Here is a 21,242-nt window from a genome sequence, read left to right on the forward strand (position 1 = left end):
AAAACGTGTGATCCAAGTGACTTTGACCGTGGAATTATTGTTGGTGGCAGACAGGATGGTTTGAGTATCTCAGAAACTGCTGATCTCCTGGGATTTTCACGCAGACTGGTGCAAAAAACAAAAATAAATCCAGTGAGCAGCAGTTCTGCAGACAGAAACACCTTGTTAATGTGAGACGTCAGAGCTGACAGGAAGGCAGTAACGCAAATAACCACTCATTACAAAGGTGGTATGCAGAAGAGCATCTCTGAACTCACAATGCATCATGACTATAAGTGGATAGGCTACAGCAGTAGAAGTGTAAAAAATAAGTCTAATAAATACCTAATAAAGTGCACGGTGAGTGTATATCTGTGCATATTATGGGGGGGGGGGGGGGGGATAGGTGGTTGATCGGCATTTATTTCATTTAAATATATTTAGATATTTCAATTCAAACACCATTACAAATGACCCGGCACTTGCCACAGAGTGGACGAGGTTTTGATTCACTTAAATTAATACCGTACGCTTCTCCTGCCTATATCAACACTGTCCGCTACTCCTGACTATTGCATTGCACTCCAGAAAATGCATGCACAGGTTTACTGGTTTACTTTATATGTTTAAAGCAACAGAAAATCCATATTATTAATAGTGCCTCTCTGAAACGCACTTTGCGCGTAGCCTATGATCCAAGAACACACTGATAGTTGTGCTAATGTTTCTATTTAAAAAACTGCTAATTATTCCTAAAGTATTGAATTCATCATCATCAATTGTTCCATACTGAAGAAAGTTTGACACTAAAATGTCTGTAATTAATCCTTAATTAAAAAGTAATTAATAGCTAGTGCGAATTTAAGGCATAGAGTATTGAACAGTGAACCCTTCTTTTTTCCTAAAGTACCTATTGGTTGAAAAATGTCACCCAGGGAATTGATTCTACTTCAAATGCGTAATTTGTCCTTTAAACCGAAAACTTTGCCCCGTTTTCCTCTTCCACATTTCAATCCACTAACGTGATGAAAAACGAATTAGATAATTGTGTATTCCAAACGCATTGCCAGAATAGGCTAATGGTCGGTTCAGCACGATAAAATAGACCTATTGTAACTTTCTGAGCCGGTTTCGATTTAAGCCCAGAACTAAACTATTTTATTCTAAGATTTACGCACTCAAATATTCGAATTGACTCCAGTCACAGATGTTTAAGAATTAAAACCGGATGATGTCGAATCCAGACATTAGTAGGCAAACCAAAAAACGACATGTTGCTGTACCAGAGAGGGAGTCTTTATTTCATTGAAATAGATAGCCTAGCATATAATCCGTTCCTGACGCTGGAAACGAATAAAGCTTGCCTTCGTCAATGAGCAAATTCACAGCGCCATACCAATGAAAAACTATAATATCCCAGATTTATTCTTATTGGAACCATACAACTCTTCGTCGCTGCAATGTTGGGGACTGTTTTCAATCATCTGACAATTGTGATACATTTAGGAAACGATGCGCAGCTTTGCCAGGATGATAGGCCACCCACGCCACTTCTGCTGTCCGCAGGAAATTGGGGAAACCCCAACAAAAGACTCAGTCTTAACGTAAACAGCCCGGGGCCCTCTAACAATAAAACGCTCGCTGATCCGCCATTCTCCTTTCATACTGAATGCCAAAGTTGAAATCTTGAACTTGGAGCATTATATTGTATTTTTAAACAGGCCATAGTGCTGTGTCGGACCTTCTTTTGGGACATTCTGTTAAGATTCTTGCACGTCCAGGGTTCACACGGTAACCTGAGGTTTACGATAATTACCGGCGTGAGATCTGGTCCAAAAATAGCAGCTGTAAAAACGTAAGCTCAGACAGCTGCCAGAAATCTGAAATAACTTTCTGAGTTTGCAGTTATTTTCCGGTGCATGGCTGTTAAAAGAACGCCCAGTAAAATAAACAGGATCTCGCGATCACTCTGATCACTCGCAGAATATTTTCGCGTCAAAATGATGGCACGCTCCAACCAACGGGAATGTGTGTCGTTAATCTGTTTGCCACTGGGTTTGTTTTTACTTAAAACTATGGGTCTCAAAATTATTGCCACCCCAAACAATTATTGTAAATAAAATCAAACAGAAATCACTTTCTGTTTCACTGGAGTATAAAAATGAGGTCACAAGCCTGCAAAATCCCTTTGTCCTCAATCAGCCAAAGAATTCTCAATTCAGAAGAGACAGATGGTAACTGACCATCACAAGTCTGGTAATGGGTACCAAAAAATGCATAACTGATTAAACATAACATCCACCACTGTTTTATATTATTTACATAATAAAAAACCCCAGAAAACACATGGAATGGTTGCAAACTTGCCAGGAAGAGGATGCAAGTGCGCATAGACCCCATGAATGGTGAGGAAGATGGCAAGGGAGGCCATAAAGAACCCAAGGATCACCGTTTAAAAACCGCAGAGATTCCAACCATAAAATGGCACCTCCATATCAACAAACTCTTTGGACAGTAGCAGAAAGACAGCCGTACTGAGCACAATGAACAAAGGCAAGCATCTGGTCTTTGGTCAAGAAATGGTCAGATGTGCTATGGTCAGATGAGACCAAAATTGAATGTTTCAGCCATACACACCATCCACATGTTTGGCAACAACAGAGGCAACAGACATGGAGAATAACCTCATACCCACAGTCAAATATGGAGGTGGGTCAATGACATTTTGGAGATGTTTGCTGCCAGTGGTCGAGGGGTACTACTTAAGATCAATGGTACAATAAATTAGTACCAGGAAATTTTGGCAGAGAATCTGGTTTTCTCTGCTCGGAAGCTGAGACATAGGTCATAGGTAGATGACTCCAAATGTAAATCCACACAAAAATGGTTAAGTAAAAAAAACTTCCATGGGCTGCAATGGCAGTGTCCAGGGTTAAATCATATAGGAAACCTGTAGTCTGACCTGAAGAGGGGCTATAAGCACAAACCCAAGAATATCAATGATTCTGAAAAGTTCTTAATGGAGGAATGGTCAAAAATCTCTCCAAATGTGTTCTCCAACCACGAATTTTAGAATTTTAGCACTTTTTGGGCATATCTAATAATAATAATAATAATAATAATAATAATAATAATAATAATAATTACTATTATTATTATTATTATTATTATTATTATTATTAAAACTAAAAAAACAACACATTGGCATGCATTAGTTTACTTTCATTAGCCATTCCTATGGCTTCTAAGCATTTAGTCCATTTTCATAAAGTTCTTTGCTATAATCGATCTCAAGGCACTGATAAAATGTATTGTTCAGAGTTAAATCTGTCAAAAGTACATACAGACAGATTTTATTTAAAAGCATGTACTTTCGCATGAGTTTTTCCATTTTACAGAAACAATAAATCAGTTCGCCGATTTTCAGATGTGCAAAAGTGAAATGACAGCAGGTATTAACTGCCGCTCTGGTGTTTCCTTTTGTCCAAAAAAAGAGAAAATTTTCAGGGTCAGATGAAACCAAAACATACCTTTACCAAAGTGAAGGAAAGCCACAAGTGTGAAGAAATAAACCCCCCCATCTGGATATAATACGGAGGAAGCATTGCTTGAGCATGTTTGTGTCAGAGTGGCCTTTAGTGCCTGGCTGCTTCTCGGACAGGCTCACTCATGTTTATTGATGATGGAGAATGGCAGCAGTAGAATGAATTCAACAGTGTACAGACAGAGTTTGTCTCATCAGCTAGTGCTTCATCTGGCAGAAAGAAAATGATGCGAAACACACTGCCTACACAACTAAATAATTCATCAATGGGAAAAGTGGAAAGTTTTGGACTGGCCAATACAGTCACCTAATTTAAATTCAATTGAGCATCCATATTCACTTCAGAAGAAGACAATGATGACACAAACCCCCCAAAACTTATTTTGAGGGGTACTTATAACTTATGACTTATTATTAAATAAAATATTGTATTTAATCAACAATTGAATGTATTGTATTGAATGACTGATCCGCATCTAATCTGTTAAATTAAACAACGATCACATAAAACCGCGCAGCCCACAGAAAAAGCGTAAATGTTCAGTATCAGAACTGGCAATATATTTTAATGGTTTACAAACTGTAATTTCCATCAACGATGACCATTAAAGCGAAAACAGATGCGAAAGTTGCCGGTACACTTTGGGAAGTAACAGCAAAACTATTTAGTTATACATTCTTACATTCTACTACCTGAATGTTCAATTCAGAGCGTCACCTAAAATCCGTTACCATAGCCATCAAGTGTTTTATGTGGATTTAGTTTGATGTGGCTCCATGCGTAAAATTCAAAACCTGTCAAGGCTACACTAAGTCAATAGTTTATCATTGGCCGACATAACTGATTTTCAACACTACATTTGAAGGGTTCATTTAAATAATATTTGTGTAAGTTTAAGCTTGTAAAGTAAGACTAATTCACATGACAGGTCCACAGGACGAAGAGACTTCATACAGGTGTATGTTCGGGTTTACAATTATGTAATCGTGGGCGGTGCTACAGGAATACTCCGGATAGGAGCTTCTTTTGTGGAACAGTGTAATGACATCACAGTCACACGACCAAATTACGGTTACAGTAAGAAGGGAAATGAGGTATTTTTACTAGTTCTATTAGACGTTATAGCGGACTTCTTTGGGACAAAGGATTTTATAAGTACAAACTTTGGATAAGGACAAACTTTTATAAGTTAAAGGAAATACGCTGGTTTCTGTGGATTTGAAACAGTGTATTTTTCCTGTTGGACTTCGGTGGCAGGAACTGAGATAGCATGCAATATTATTGATTTATGTGCGTGTATACTTGCATGTGTCCGCGCCGACAGAAAGCGCACAGGCTAGCGCGTGAGCATCTGCCAGTCTCAGATCAGAGCCACTCGCTGGTACGGGTGTTAAAGGATTTCTCTTCCGGTTATTATGACATTGGTCAGTGAACCCATGGAAGAATCCTTCATCGACGTAGTGGGAGACGAAAACAAAGACGTCAGAAAACAGCAGCACTTGCCTTTACCTGTGAGAGAGGCGAAGAACGGACTGGTGTTTCAGTCGCGCGCTGCTGCACAATCTCCAAAACATCGAGAAGCTGAGGCGGACGACGGCAGCCCCTCAACGACTTGTGCCAATGTGGGCAGAAGAGGTCCGACCGTGAAGCCCCCATACTCTTACATCGCCCTGATCACCATGGCTATCCTCCAGAGCCCAAAAAAGCGCCTCACCCTCGGGGAAATATGCGACTTCATCAGCAACCGTTTCGCCTACTATAGGGACAAGTTCCCAGCCTGGCAGAACTCGATCCGACACAACCTATCGCTCAACGACTGCTTCATTAAAATACCAAGAGAGCCTGGAAACCCTGGGAAAGGCAACTACTGGACGCTGGACCCCAATTCATCGGATATGTTCGAGAACGGCAGCTTTCTTCGTCGGAGAAAGCGCTTTAAGCGGCAGTCGCGATTCGGCATGCTGGCGGAACAAGTGTTGGACCCCAGTGGGCTGCCAGTTTTCAGTTACGGCACTTACGGCTCGGCTGCGGCGTGTATGCAGCTCCCTGGTCTGGACATATATCCTCTGGGCATCCACCATCATTCAAACTCGCCCGGCGCTTTCACTGGCACACCTGCTCGGAGCATCTTACCGGCTCTGTCCACTCTTTTATCCCGTAATTCCTTAGGCGCCAAGGGTTTTGACCCTCAGTCCCTGACCTTTGAGTCTCTTACCACAAATCGCTGCGCGTTCACCTCGGCATTACTCTCCAATTCTCCGTTCGTGTCTACCGCACAGGTAGTACACCCAGCGGCGCCTCCACTGCTTGTCGGCTACGCGACAGGAGTACCAGCAAACTCCCCACAGCAACTCAGATCTGGCAGCTAAAATGTTCAGCAAACAGTAATTACCTGAGTGGGAAATCGAAGATAGTTTGGATTTTTTCCGACCTTGGAATAACTGTAGAGAAGCAAATGTTGATTTGGTGGAACAGTTGTGAAGGTTTCATTTATTTTTGTAATATGAACTGATCCATTTCATGGATGCTTGTACGACTATGGGTCGTCAGTGAACAATGTTTTTTCATCCATAACTCTCTTCATAAGCTTCCCAAATAATTAAATTCTGTTGTTTTTTTAAATAAACATGGATAAGTTCGACGACTGGAACCACTGAAAATAAATAAAGTGAAAATTGAAAAGAAAATTTATCTTGAGTATGTTTCCATATTCATTTGAAATATTTATGTAGGCTACATTTCTGTCGAATGAAAAAGACCGTAACAGAAGTTTGAATATGTTTGATGACTGTAGGGGCGCCTATATTTTATGTATAGCCTGCAAAAAGTGGTCTGCAAGCATATAAGTTCAGTTAATGTGTTATTTTGACGAAATGGGGTTAATACGTTTTAATAACTTCCAGTGTACGTGACATGCATGACACTTTGTTGTTCGAAATGATACCATCCTTTCTCCAGGTGATCTCAACGACATAAAAAATTATGACCACAAATAATAGTATGAAGACATTAGTCCAGTTTCATCCATTAATTGAATCCGTTAAGATTGAATTTGCACTTTCGAATACTGACATGCTTTCAACAATAAAAAACATGCAATTTGCCATTTCGACTGCAAAGAACATAGAACAGTCACGCTTCCTGCATATAACCACAAAATGTCAGCCAAATTAAATTGTTTAGAGCTGTGCAACAAGGGGACGATGGATAATGTCAACCATGACATTTTCAAATAAAAGTTACCGTTATCAAATATTGGATAACTCTTGCACTCGGCTAATTCGACAAAAAACGGAATGCAATTAATGAAACAGGAAGATTAAATAAAAAAGAAAATACTCATATTAACAGTTTCCGTTCAACATCTAGAAACTACTGGAAACAGCCGGAACCCTCCTGTTGTCCTCACTCCTCAGGGAAAAACTATCCATAGCTATCCAATCATTTCATGCGTTTTCACAGTTTAACAGCAGTGAAAACGCATGAAATTATTATTTTTTGAAATTGGATTGTTTTTCCTGGAGTGACCCTGTCATTAGCAAAAAGTTCAACATTTCAATTTTCCATGTTTTATACAAGCAGGATAGATTATTAATCTTTGAACCCTGAACATAATCATAGTTCAGCGCACAACTATTACGGGAAAAAATGTGTGTTTTGTATTAGAAAAATGAGTAATGTAAACTTGAATGAAATACAGTATCTGTGGATAGCGAGTGACGAAGTGATTTATTAACGAGTGACAGGTTGTTTCTATATGAAAAATAGAGATTTCGGATTTAAAATTCAACGAAGTCTATCACAGGAGGTGCAGCAAGGATGGGCCATTTGACCCTGTGTATACAGGGCGCATGCAAAATACGAAGAATGGATAAAAGCGTTTACAAACCAAGCCGGTTTACAATAAGCCAATTGCATTTGTCAATTTTGCCGAAATTAATCATTTCAAACGTCTAGCATACTCTCCGTTTATCCGGAGGATCGTTAAGGCTTCTTATTAAAAACAATAATATAACTTTTTATATTTTGATCATTGTCAAAATAGTTTCCAAATATAACATTTAATCTCATGTTTTTTTCCCCCATTAGCCCATGCCAGAGTGCAAATAAATTGTCGGAAACGCATTTAGTAACAAAGCCCATTTCTCCAATGAATTAAAGAAAAAATGTCGTCTGCAAAATTGCGTGATCTATGGACGTATTGATCATTATTTAATTTCAATGTAGCCTATTGTATATTAAGTATTTTCTACATACTTGTGCCTCCAATGTTCACGCACTGGATCCATCAAACCAAAAATATTTGCGCCACCCCTTAAATATTAAATGTTTGCTAAAACTCTTTATTTCATGAAATTATCATAGGCTATAACTTCGAGGATGACGTATCAGTATCCTAAATTAAACCCGCAAGCGTGTATAGGTGAAATAAAAGGTGCCTGAAAAGGTACAAATGCTTGTTGCTGGGTCGGTAGTATATAGGTGCATACAATTGTAACCCATGCAGTATATAACTAATTTGTACTTCGCTTGGAAAACTTAGGTTACTCAAGAGAACATCACTGTACTTTCAGGGCACATCTGGGAAATGTGATCATTGAATAACAAAAATGTACCTCCACTTAAGTATATACTGATTTTGCGTAGCAGCATTTAAAAAGTTAGCGTACATGCACACATAGGCAACTTCAGATATATTCTGATTTTGAAGAATAACACATCCGTCGGTTTAGGCCCACACACTGTGATTACTTGTGCCCATTCCACACGCAAGCGAATATATGCGTGACACGTTTAATTTCGGAGACCGTACAATATTCTGTCAAGACTGTTTATGGAGTGATTTCTATAAAACCACATTTGGATTTCTGTTAGTAATACATTCACGAGTTTTTGGCATTCTGTTAAAAACCAATTAGGCCTAGTGGCTGTCTAATATTTACAGTGAAAGAGAGGAATGCGTTTCCAAAGCAAAAGCCTTTTTTCCTCAATGATTTGCGTTTGCTTGAAGGTGTACCCAGAAGCCTATGTCATAAAGGATAGCCATTAAGAAAGGAATGATCTGTATTCCTCTTTGATGTGAAAGTATGCACAGACTATAACATTTTATGGGGGCAGAAAAGTATACCAAACCTAAGCTTATCGTTTTTAAATGTGTTTTAAAAAGACAACTCCATTTCGCTTGAGCATTTTGCGGCCCTTTTCTATTGACTATCCTTGCAGGATAAAAGCTAATGTCATTTGTAACACAAAGGCGCCATCATTGTAGCGGGGTACTTTTGCCAGCATTCGTCAGAGTACCTGTTAATCATTTCAAATACTTTTAGGCTACCTGAAATCGAGAAAACACAAAAACGAAACGGTTATAACGGAAACAGAACGATCCGATATAAGGCGTAAAAGAAATAAATAATAGGCTAACATAATAATTCATGAGCCAAGTGGACTGCAGCCCGTTTACTAGACAGGCATATAAAACACTTTTATATATTTTATTGATATAGCCTAGGGGTTAAAAATTTTATATAATCTGGTTAATATTATTGTGAAAAACATTTGTAACCATCTAAGAATAGGGGTCTCGATCTGTCAATGTTTTTCAATGTCACAAAGACATGTGGTGTGGATGTCGTAGGCCTACGAACAATAATAAACTGTGACACTGAAGTCTGTCTCTGTTGTTGGACTGGCGGCCTAATTAAAAAACGTAAAACACAAGAATTGAACAATGATTCTGAATTTCAATATTTAAGGGTCTGTGCAATATGCTAATTTAACGTTTAGCCTACAAAGCATTAACAAATAATCTTATCTAAAATAAACCAGCCCCACGTTTATAGAAGCTTGACCTCTGGGGAATCGGCCACTCATAAATTACTTCTTTTTTTCCCTTTCAGTTCTCCCACTGAGTGTTTACATCCAGAACAGGTAAATGTCTCCACCTTTCACGTTCAATCGCGCTGTGGTAGAAGAGATTCAACAAACGGTCTCAGCTTCCGTCTTCAGACCTTCTCGCAAAGAAAGCCAATTTGTTTCAAGGCGAAGAACGTTTTGAATGTGTTCCAAACTAAATTGAACGCTTGACGGTCGACGACTTCCTAGTGACCTCGTTGAAATAAAAACATAATAATACCTAAGAGTTTTCATTCACATTGTAAAATCGACAGTCCGTAGACTGAACGAATACAATTCGTAAGGTAAGGTAATTATCGTGTCAACCCGAACAAAAATCTTTCTTCCACCTTTTTGTTCTTTAAAATCTAGTTGGAAGCCCTACTATTTCACACCATGCCAATATAATATAAAAAGTCCCACTGTGTTTATCATGGAACAGCAACCATGGAGATAACACATGCTACTGAAAAGTGCTTTGCCACTGCACGATCAGACCAAGCAGCCCCGAACTAAAACGAAACAGTCAGTTTTCCTTTAAAGCAGAGTAATGGAATGGAAGTAAGAATTCCGGATGAATAAAAAACACTCGCAGCATAGAAGAATCACGCATTTCCTGAGGAAATCAGCGGTGGGTTTTAAGTTGGCTTTGCTGTGGCACTGTAGCCGCTTCGCCCTGGCAAAACAGAGCGCAATACGTGAAATTGTGACGTTTGTGTTGATTCTTTTGCATTGCACTGCGCAGCAGTCCAGGAAAATCAATTGGGAGCATAAAAAACAAAGAGGGGAGGGAGGGAAGGAGGAAGGGACTTTGACAAACTTAATCAACTGCACCAGGGAGCGAAGGACAGACAGATAGATGCGGAGGACAATAATCCAGCCACACAGTGGTGGGTTATTCCTTCTGAAGGAAGGGAGGTCACTTTCTGCCAATGGCACGTATCCCTTCTTCTCAATTGCAGTTGTTGCCCATTTTATATACAGTAGATTACAAAAATGGTCTGTTTGCTTTACCTTGTTATGCAATGTTACTACAGATAAACCAACTAGAGAACAGATTGAATTAGGCCGAAGTATTCCTGAAGTACATCCAAAGTTTAAATCCGTGTCCCAGAATCACAGAATGGGCCTTGGCTTTCTGTCGAGCAGGTGTACAGTACAGTAGATGTGGAGAATGTCATTTGCTCTGTCTGGTTGTCTCACCTTAACGGGAAATCATTACTCTGTCCACAAGCATCTGTTGACCAGTCCTTATATTACATGGATTAGTCACTGTGTCTGTCCATCATTTTGTTTTCTGTATTAGTGTATCAGTGAAGAACGGCACATTTAATATTTCCATTAATTTTCCAAAAAATGAAATTGTTACAGAGATATTTTGCTGTCTAGGATTACCAGAAGAGACAGAAGCAAGCGATACAGGCAAAGTCTGCAGAATAACTGTGTTCTCCAATATGCTTGTAATAAACTACCAGCTGATTTCCTTATAAAACTGTAGGACAGTGTGCCTAAGAGAACAGATGTCATTTTAAGGGCAAAGGGCGGTCACAACAAATATTACATTTTTACTGTCCACTGCTTTTCTAGTAATGTTTTTGATAGTTAGGAACTTATTATTTTTGAAAGCATCTTCACTTTACAGAACTTTTTTTTTACAAGTGAAACCAAGTCCTAACACACTACAACATTCCAATAGTATGTTCTGGAAAATTAGGCAATCCCTTGACTTGATTCCCCGCTGTGATCTGTTAACGTTAAAACAATGCATACTACAGCTATGGCAACCATAAGCTGTAAAAAAAAAACACAAGTCAAACGGTTTCACATCTTTGTGCAAATCACCGATCACACACACACACACACACACACACACACACACACACACACACACACACACACACACACAACACACACAAACACACACAATATTTAAGTAAATGGTGTTACAGTTTTCAGAAATTATATTAATGGTACACTCTACAACAGCTATGCCCAGTGTTGCTAGCCAGCCCCAGAAAACTGTACTTTCTGGACAGCTTTTATTTTTCTGTTGAAATTGATCAATTTGTGCTCATATCTGCCAATGTATCCCCACTATACATAGCCCCATTTAAAATAGCCTATAAATAATACTGTTAATAATATGAGTATGTTCTTTTAATTTGCAAATGGCTGGATCGAATATATACAGAAACCTACATGCAAAGCTAAGCAAAGCAAAATATAATTTAAGTCTGATAGAGTTATTATGTAAATAGTAAACAGCTGTAGTTTCGGTATGGAGGCTTACTAAGCCGAGGATAGGTTATTTCCCATATAAAATCATTTAGAATGCATGTCGATGAATGAGCCAGCAGATCATTTTCTCTTGCACACACACACACACACACACACACACACACACACACATGCACGCACGCACACACAAACACACACACACACACACGCGCACACACACACATGCGCACACACACGTGCACACACACACGCGCACACACAATGTCCCCCTTTTTTCCATGGCCAAACCCTTTAGGGATGCAATTTCTGGTTGGCCAGGTCCCCCGTCCCCTTGCATTTATCCTTTATTCACTTATGAATGTTCTGGCCTGTCTGGCTTTTTCCCCCCGTCTCTCAGCGTGTGACGCCACAGGCAGGGCGTAGAGCACCCCGCCGTACCGCTGTACCGCCGCCCCACCGCCCCGCCGCCCTGCCGTACCGCCACCCCGCCGCCCCGCCGCCCCGCGCTGTTCTAAAGCTCTCGCGCTCGCCCAGGACTCACTCGCAGGGGAGAGAGAACCCCCCCAGAGCGCTGACAGACGACAGCAACGTGAAACAGCAGAGCCACCCAGAAGGCCAATGAGCTCACACCTCAGCCATCCAGAGACCCAGAACGTGTGTGTGTGTGTGTGTGTGTGTGAGAGAGCGAGAGAGAAAACGTGTGTGTGTGTGTGTGAGAGAGAGAGCGAGAACGTGTGTGTGTGAGTGTGTGATAGAGAACGTGTGTGTGAGAGAGAGAATGTGTGTGTGTGTGAGAGAGAGAGAATGTGTGTATGTGTGTGTGAGAGAGGGAACGTGTGTGTGTGTGAGTGTGTGATAGAGAACGTGTATGTGTGAGAGAGAGAGAGAACGTGTGTGTGTGAGAGAGAGAGCGAATACATGTGTGAGAGAGAGAGAGGGAGCGAGTGAGTGGGTGAGTGTGTGAGTGTGAGAGAGAGTAAGCGCGTGAGAGAGAGAGCGAGTGTGTGAGTGTGAGAGAGTGAGAGTGCAAATGTGTGTGTGTTAGTGTGTGAGAGAGAAAGAAAGAGAGAGATGGAGTGGGAGAATGAGAGGGAGATATACGTGGAGTGAAAGCGAGGTGTAAAGCATCACAGGTAGGGAGAATAGATGGTGTGAAAGTATAAAAGAACTGACAGTGGTGAGAAACCACACAGTCCCAGGTCTCAAAGCACTTCCCAAAAGTCAAAGACAATTCCAGTGACCTCAACCCTCCCACCCGCTCCCCCCTCACCCACCCACTCCCCGTCTGACGTGTTCTTTAAAAACCCCAGCCTTCTTTCTCTCCCTCTCCCTCCTCCGTTTGACATGCGATGCCATAACCATTTCCTGACAAGTCACTGCCACAGTAAAACACAAAAAAGGATGTTTAAAAACAGAAAAAAAAACATTAAAATACGACAATCATTCCTCACTTTTGTGCAAAGCTACACCAGGTTGTGTGACATCATGCAACAAGTTAAATCCCAGATTTCTGCTCGGGCCAGGAATCACAGCCTCATTACACAAGATGAAATGGACCATCCCCCTCACTACTCCATCACAACCAAATACGCAAAAAAAAAAAGAAAAATCCTGGTTTTAATGCTTACCCAGCCATTATATGTTTCACATTGGGTGGGCTGCAGTCCCTAATGCCTTCCCCTGTTCTCTGCTGGCTCCCTGCTGCCCTTTGTTCTGTGGTGCCACTCTCTCCGCTGGCATAATGCCATCCTTTCACCGGGCCACACAGCCCGTCGGCACCTGGCACAGCGCAGGTGGGATGGCGGAGCACTGCTGCAGAAGGGGAAGACGGCTTGAGAAGCACCTGAATATCGCGCTTCCGTGTTTTCGTTTTTGTTTCGTTTTTTAAATACACGCAGCTGTTTGTAGGAGAGATGCCGGGATGCCTTGAAGTGAAATGTTATAGCGTTGTTTGCGCACGCGGCGAAAAATTCGAACAGCCATGGCACATAAAATGGAAAACAAAGCAAACCACAAAAATAATACATTTCCGGGTCCTCAAGGAATTGCAGAGGCTGGGTTAGACAGACGAGTGGTTTGAAGAGAACAGTTAAATTATTTGGACTTACTGTTTTCAGCTCCCATATGTACAGCTATGAGAAAAGTGATTTCAGATGTCAATTTAAGGCATTTCCTCAGAAATCAAGTTTCCAAGTGTCGTGACCTTGGGATTATAAGGTTCTATCAGCTCTGAGTTGTTTTGAAACATGCAGGGCAGTTCTTCATAGATTAAAATGACAGACACCCTAAAAGTACTCAAAATGTACAATATCAAAATCCTATACATTTCCCTATAAACAACAGATGTATGACACCAACTCTTTTTATTAAAATGTCAGTTAGAACCCTAAGGTCACGGTGTGTAGTCTCATTAGCCATGCCAGCCACCATTTCTCCACATTCAGTGCATTTTGCGGTGGTGGATTACAGCTTGGAAACAGATTTAAGAGGACTTGGATTTTGTAAAGTATACGTGAAGTGCTCCTCAAAACCTTGTGCAATTGTTATTCAGCTCATTCTTCTTGATCAGTCAAAAAAAAATAAAAAAATAATAATAATAATAATAATAATAATTTGTATTATTGTTATTATAATTAGCAGTATTATTTAGTGTATTATTATTATTATTATTATTATTATTATTATTATATGTGGTGGTTATTCTTTATTCGTTATGGTATATACTGTAATTATGATATTATTATGACAAATTATACATTATTTAGAAGTAATTAGTGTTACATTCATTCATGAGTAATATTGCTGAATATGTAACCTAAACTTTAGGGCCACGTTCCGTCATTGGAGGTTGATAAAGGAGAAACACAAAACTGAATCATCGGCACGAAAAGAGCAGCATACAGAGGCTCAAACCCAAGACTTCCTGTTCAAGAGCTGCAGGATGTTCACCCTGAAGTGACTCATGACCCAAACTCCTCACTGTACTCCTACTCTGCTCTGCTCTGCTCTGGTGACCCACACTACTCACTGTACTCCTGCTCTGCTCTGGTGACCCACACTACTCACTGTACTCCTGCTCTGCTCTGCTCTGCTCTGGTGACCCACACTACTCACTGTACTCCTGCTCTGCTCTGCTCTGGTGACCCACACTACTCACTGTACTCCTGCCTGCTCTGCTCTGCTCTGGTGACCCACACTACTTACTGTACTCCTGCCTGCTCTGGTGACCCACACTACTTACTGTACTCCTGCTCTGCTCTGCTCTGGTGACCCACACTACTCACTGTACTCCTGCTCTGCTCTGCTCTGGTGACCCACACTACTCACTGTACTCCTGCTCTGCTCTGCTCTGGTGACCCACACTACTCACTGTACTCCTGCCTGCTCTGCTCTGCTCTGGTGACCCACACTACTCACTGTACTCCTGCCTGCTCTGCTCTGCTCTGGTGACCCACACTACTTACTGTACTCCTGCTCTGCTCTGGTGACCCACACTACTTTCTGTACTCCTGCTCTACTCTGCTCTGGTGACCCACACTACTCACTGTACTCCTGCTCTGCTCTGCTCTGGTGACCCACACTACTCACTGTACTCCTGCCTGCTCTGCTCTGCTCTGGTGACCCACACTACTCACTGTACTCCTGCCTGCTCTGCTCTGCTCTGGTGACCCACACTACTCACTGTACTCCTGCCTGCTCTGCTCTGCTCTGGTGACCCACACTACTCACTGTACTCCTGCCTGCTCTGCTCTGGTGACCCACACTACTCACTGTACTCCTGCCTGCTCTGCTCTACTCTGGTGACCCACACTACTTACTGTACTCCTGCCTGCTCTGGTGACCCACACTACTTACTGTACTCCTGCTCTGCTCTGCTCTGGTGACCCACACTACTCACTGTACTCCTGCTCTGCTCTGCTCTGGTGACCCACACTACTCACTGTACTCCTGCTCTGCTCTGCTCTGGTGACCCACACTACTCACTGTACTCCTGCCTGCTCTGCTCTGCTCTGGTGACCCACACTACTTACTGTACTCCTGCTCTGCTCTGGTGACCCACACTACTCACTGTACTCCTGCTCTGCTCTGCTCTGGTGACCCACACTACTCACTGTACTCCTGCTCTGCTCTGCTCTGGTGACCCACACTACTCACTGTACTCCTGCCTGCTCTGCTCTGCTCTGCTCTGGTGACCCACACTACTCACTGTACTCCTGCCTGCTCTGCTCTGCTCTGGTGACCCACACTACTTACTGTACTCCTGCTCTGCTCTGGTGACCCACACTACTTTCTGTACTCCTGCTCTACTCTGCTCTGGTGACCCACACTACTCACTGTACTCCTGCTCTGCTCTGCTCTGGTGACCCACACTACTCACTGTACTCCTGCCTGCTCTGCTCTGCTCTGGTGACCCACACTACTCACTGTACTCCTGCCTGCTCTGCTCTGCTCTGGTGACCCACACTACTCACTGTACTCCTGCCTGCTCTGCTCTGGTGACCCACACTACTCACTGTACTCCTGCCTGCTCTGCTCTGCTCTGGTGACCCACACTACTTACTGTACTCCTGCCTGCTCTGGTGACCCACACTACTTACTGTACTCCTGCTCTGCTCTGCTCTGGTGACCCACACTACTCACTGTACTCCTGCTCTGCTCTGCTCTGGTGACCCACACTACTCACTGTACTCCTGCTCTGCTCTGCTCTGGTGACCCACACTACTCACTGTACTCCTGCCTGCTCTGCTCTGCTCTGGTGACCCACACTACTCACTGTACTCCTGCCTGCTCTGCTCTGCTCTGGTGACCCACACTACTTACTGTACTCCTGCTCTGCTCTGGTGACCCACACTACTTTCTGTACTCCTGCTCTACTCTGCTCTGGTGACCCACACTACTCACTGTACTCCTGCTCTGCTCTGCTCTGGTGACCCACACTACTCACTGTACTCCTGCCTGCTCTGCTCTGCTCTGGTGACCCACACTACTTACTGTACTCCTGCTCTGCTCTGCTCTGGTGACCCACACTACTCACTGTACTCCTGCCTGCTCTGCTCTGGTGACCCACACTACTCACTGTACTCCTGCCTGCTCTGCTCTACTCTGGTGACCCACACTACTTACTGTACTCCTGCCTGCTCTGGTGACCCACACTACTTACTGTACTCCTGCTCTGCTCTGCTCTGGTGACCCACACTACTCACTGTACTCCTGCTCTGCTCTGCTCTGGTGACCCACACTACTCACTGTACTCCTGCTCTGCTCTGCTCTGGTGACCCACACTACTCACTGTACTCCTGCCTGCTCTGCTCTGCTCTGGTGACCCACACTACTTACTGTACTCCTGCTCTGCTCTGGTGACCCACACTACTCACTGTACTCCTGCTCTGCTCTGCTCTGGTGACCCACACTACTCACTGTACTCCTGCTCTGCTCTGCTCTGGTGACCCACACTACTCACTGTACTCCTGCCTGCTCTGCTCTGCTCTGCTCTGGTGACCCACACTACTCACTGTACTCCTGCCTGCTCTGCTCTGCTCTGGTGACCCACACTACTTACTGTACTCCTGCTCTGCTCTGGTGACCCACACTACTTTCTGTACTCCTGCTCTACTCTGCTCTGGTGACCCACACTACTCACTGTACTCCTGCTCTGCTCTGCTCTGGTGACCCACACTACTCACTGTACTCCTGCCTGCTCTGCTCTGCTCTGGTGACCCACACTACTCACTGTACTCCTGCCTGCTCTGCTCTGCTCTGGTGACCCACACTACTCACTGTACTCCTGCCTGCTCTGCTCTGGTGACCCACACTACTCACTGTACTCCTGCCTGCTCTGCTCTGCTCTGGTGACCCACACTACTTACTGTACTCCTGCCTGCTCTGGTGACCCACACTACTTACTGTACTCCTGCTCTGCTCTGCTCTGGTGACCCACACTACTCACTGTACTCCTGCTCTGCTCTGCTCTGGTGACCCACACTACTCACTGTACTCCTGCTCTGCTCTGCTCTGGTGACCCACACTACTCACTGTACTCCTGCCTGCTCTGCTCTGCTCTGGTGACCCACACTACTTACTGTACTCCTGCTCTGCTCTGGTGACCCACACTACTTTCTGTACTCCTGCTCTACTCTGCTCTGGTGACCCACACTACTCACTGTACTCCTGCTCTGCTCTGCTCTGGTGACCCACACTACTCACTGTACTCCTGCCTGCTCTGCTCTGCTCTGGTGACCCACACTACTCACTGTACTCCTGCCTGCTCTGCTCTGCTCTGGTGACCCACACTACTCACTGTACTCCTGCCTGCTCTGCTCTGCTCTGGTGACCCACACTACTCACTGTACTCCTGCTCTGCTCTGCTCTGGTGACCCACACTACTCACTGTACTCCTGCTCTGGTGGTCCCCGCTGTCGGCTGTGTTTCTTCCACTCATCTCTCTCCTTATTTTTTATAGCACAGACAAAATTGTTCCCTAATTCTCTGCTCCTAGAGGGAGGTAATTTGTGGCTTTTGGCCAAGTATCGCAAGCTGCAAATTTGAAAAAGCTGCTTGAGGAAGTGATTTTCTTTTTCTCTCTTTCTATCTCCCTCTCTGAATGGAAACCGGAGTACAGTCAGGCCTGAAATGATTATCTGACTGCTAAGATTTTTCCTGTGGTGAATTTTCAACATCAGTTATATGTCCATCTGTTAACGTAATATATATTTAGATGTGTGTCTTCACATATTCTGTAACTTACTTCACTTTAGTGTGAGGCAAGTAGGTCTCTTAAGAATAACATATTTGACAACACCGCATGTAGATGGGGAAGCTTTAGGGTTCTGTGTGCCACACAGTCAACATTTCTTAATGCAAGAAAGTTTTACTTCATTTTTGGCAATTGAGAATGAACAATGCGTTATGACTGTTCCATCCTCTGGCTCATTTTGTGATCTGCTATAGAACAAACCTGCCGAAGGAACACTGCAGAGGCACTCTCTAAGAGAAGCAATATTGTACATTCTCAGAAGGTTTTACCATAGATATTAGAAAACTGTTTTAACACTGCTTATTGCCTTTTAGGTGTAATTCTGCCATTTGTGCACATGCTCCTGTTATGACATTGAACGTATTTTCTCAAAGCAGGATTGTACCTTGCCAGTTTTCTGATTAAGAGTGTCTGCCAATTAAAGAAAATTAAACTGCACACTACAAACAAAAATGGTACACTGCACATTAAATCTGGCCTGCACAGAAAAAAAGGAAACAGATATTCTCAGTAAATGTTAAGTGGACGACAGGGGCGTAGCTAGGATTTGAGGTTTGAGGAGGCTAAGCCCTCTATTTATTGGTGGGGTGGGGGTGGGGGGGTGTTTGCATTTTAGCGATTGTTAGGGAATAGCAAAGTCACCATGCATACACCAGACAATAGCTTTTACATGTAACAACGCTGTAGTCATTTCTTAGAGGAAAAGGAGAAAAATAACTTAAGCCAGTTGAAAAGGTAACTTAAAAATGCATATAAATTCACAGATTTCCTGACTCCATCACTAGGAGGTAGCATGCGGCTAGCAAGGTAGGAAGTAGCCAATTGCTGTAGCCAAAAATTCATACTGCTCTAGCTAATAACATCTTACAGTAAAATCCTCCTGTCACCTCCTTCATGTTCGCTGTCCTCAAACACTCAAAAGCTACAGGGGCAGTGCGTGGTCAATATCCCCCAATCTGGGACACCAACATGGCAAAATACTAACCAACTATAACGTGAGGGATCAAATGTAATCATACCCATGTCTTATCCTTAGGAGGCCTCAGCAATTTTCAAGATCAGGAAGATTTACTGAACACAACCTCACCCATCCTATTTATAGTTTTGGAGCTTTAAATTTATTTTGTTGCTTTCACTTTTAGAAAAAGTGCATGTGGATTACATGGTCAGCTACCAGCGGTTTCAAAAAATAACTTGAACTGTTCAAACCAGCTCAAGCTAGGGGCTGGTCTAAACCGGTCAAAACCTAGCTTGAGCTGGTCTAAGCTGGTAAACCAGCTACCAGCGGTTTCAAAACCTAGCTTGAGCTGTTTTGTTCAGCAGGTACTCACTCATTTGAAGTGCATCGTTGCGTACTTAGCGCAGGCCCCACAGAAGCCAGGGTGGAGTCGCGAATGCGTAATAAAATCATTCATTTGGCTGGTCACTTGTGTTTTGAAGGCATTTATCTATCTCCTTAACTAGCTGATGTTCACATTTCACCTATAAAACTACATCATTATATTGTTCTGCATCATCATATTATGAAAATAGACACATTGGACAATATAGCCCACACATGCGTGTTTCCTAGCAATCTTTGCATATCAGAAAAGAGGACAATAGGTAATAATACTGCTTTAAAAAGAAGGTTGCCTACCACCGATAATTTCATTAATAGTTTTTGCAATACAGTCTCTGCATATTACATATTCAGAGGCTTTTCGTAATAGTTTTTTTTTTTATGAAGTAAAAAGTTTGTTGGTGGCATGTAATAGCCTACACCCTACTTGCCAATAATTTATAGGGTATGGAATTCTTAAATTTTTGCATTTGTAAAAGTTGGGAAAAGACTGACTCATTCAATTTAATATATGTGTAGTTTGGGGAAGAAGAAGCAGGGCAACAACATGGACATAATTATTGTGGGGGATTCAATCATTATAGATGTGGTGTTGGGGAGAGGACAAAAAAAGAAAGAAAAAAAAGAAAAGAAAGAATATAGGCTACAAAGAATGCAGGCTACATTTTCTTCTGGGGGGGGCTGAACAGACTCTGTGAAGGGGCTAAAGCCTCTGTACACCACTGGTGGATGAATATAACCATTGTTAGATGCATGAAGCAACTTGAGAGGCTGTAATAAAAACAAACAAACAAAAAAGCCACCATTGTTAGAAACCCACCACCATGCTGAACTTAGCAGCATTGGTGACGGCTGGGTGCTATGGAAGCCAACTCTACTCCAGACACAAGTATATGTGCAGTCAGCCACCCATCTGTAATTTGTAATCGATTGAGCAGAACAGGCATGCAGCTTGATAGACTGAAATTAGAGGGGTGCGGTAATTCACAGAATGACTTTCGTTGTGCAGTATGTTTACGTCAAGAAACGTGTTTGGCTCTGACTTAATAATTTAGAGCAAACCCATTAGAAAACATGGCGAATAACAAATAAACCTTTCCTTAAAGACACCTTGCTGGCATTGAACCAGCTCTATACTACATACAGTAAACAAAAACATAACTTTCAAGACCAAATTTGTTTCATTTGAGGGGAACAGACCAACACTAGAAAGAAGAGACTGAACAGCAAGGTCCTTCATGCCCTCTTTTGCTCCATTGAGCCAATATACTCCTCTCTTCATCAGTTCATCACTCGTGACATCCTTCCATTTCATTCCTCCCTTACTAATGCCTCCCTGTACACTGGATTCTCCCTCATCCTTCACACACTTGCTGAAGAAACCCTGATCCCAGTGTCTTCCACGACTACTGGCCAGTCTCGCTGCTCCCATAATCCTTTAAGACAATATCTTCAAGCTTCAATGGAACAAGCTTCAGAACTGGCCACTCAG

The 21,242-nt window shown here is 42.7% G+C and overlaps 2 protein-coding genes across 2 annotated transcripts in view; one reads left to right on the top strand and one right to left on the bottom strand.

Moving 5' to 3' along the window:
- The window catches only part of LOC133114444 (microtubule-associated serine/threonine-protein kinase 1-like), a 79,967-nt gene that overhangs the window by 51,770 nt on the left and 6,955 nt on the right, over window positions 1-21,242 (bottom strand). The window lies entirely within an intron of this gene.
- On the top strand, window positions 4,940-12,276 carry foxd7 (forkhead box D7). Its single transcript, XM_061223311.1, has 2 exons — window positions 4,940-5,803; window positions 12,052-12,276. The coding sequence occupies exons 1-2, from the start codon at window positions 4,940-4,942 to the stop codon at window positions 12,274-12,276; spliced, it is 1,089 nt and encodes a 362-aa protein (XP_061079295.1).

Source organism: Conger conger, chromosome 16 (assembly GCF_963514075.1).
Source record: "Conger conger chromosome 16, fConCon1.1, whole genome shotgun sequence".
Classification (NCBI taxonomy): Eukaryota; Metazoa; Chordata; class Actinopteri; order Anguilliformes; family Congridae; genus Conger; species Conger conger.

Excerpts from the sequence above, each read along its gene's own strand:
- foxd7 (XM_061223311.1), top strand. The coding sequence starts at position 4,940 with ATGACATTGGTCAGTGAACCCATGGAAGAATCCTTCATCGACGTAGTG. Across the intron at positions 5,804-12,051 it reads CGTTCGTGTCTACCGCACAG|CGTGTGACGCCACAGGCAGG; the intron begins GTAGTACACCCA and ends CCCGTCTCTCAG.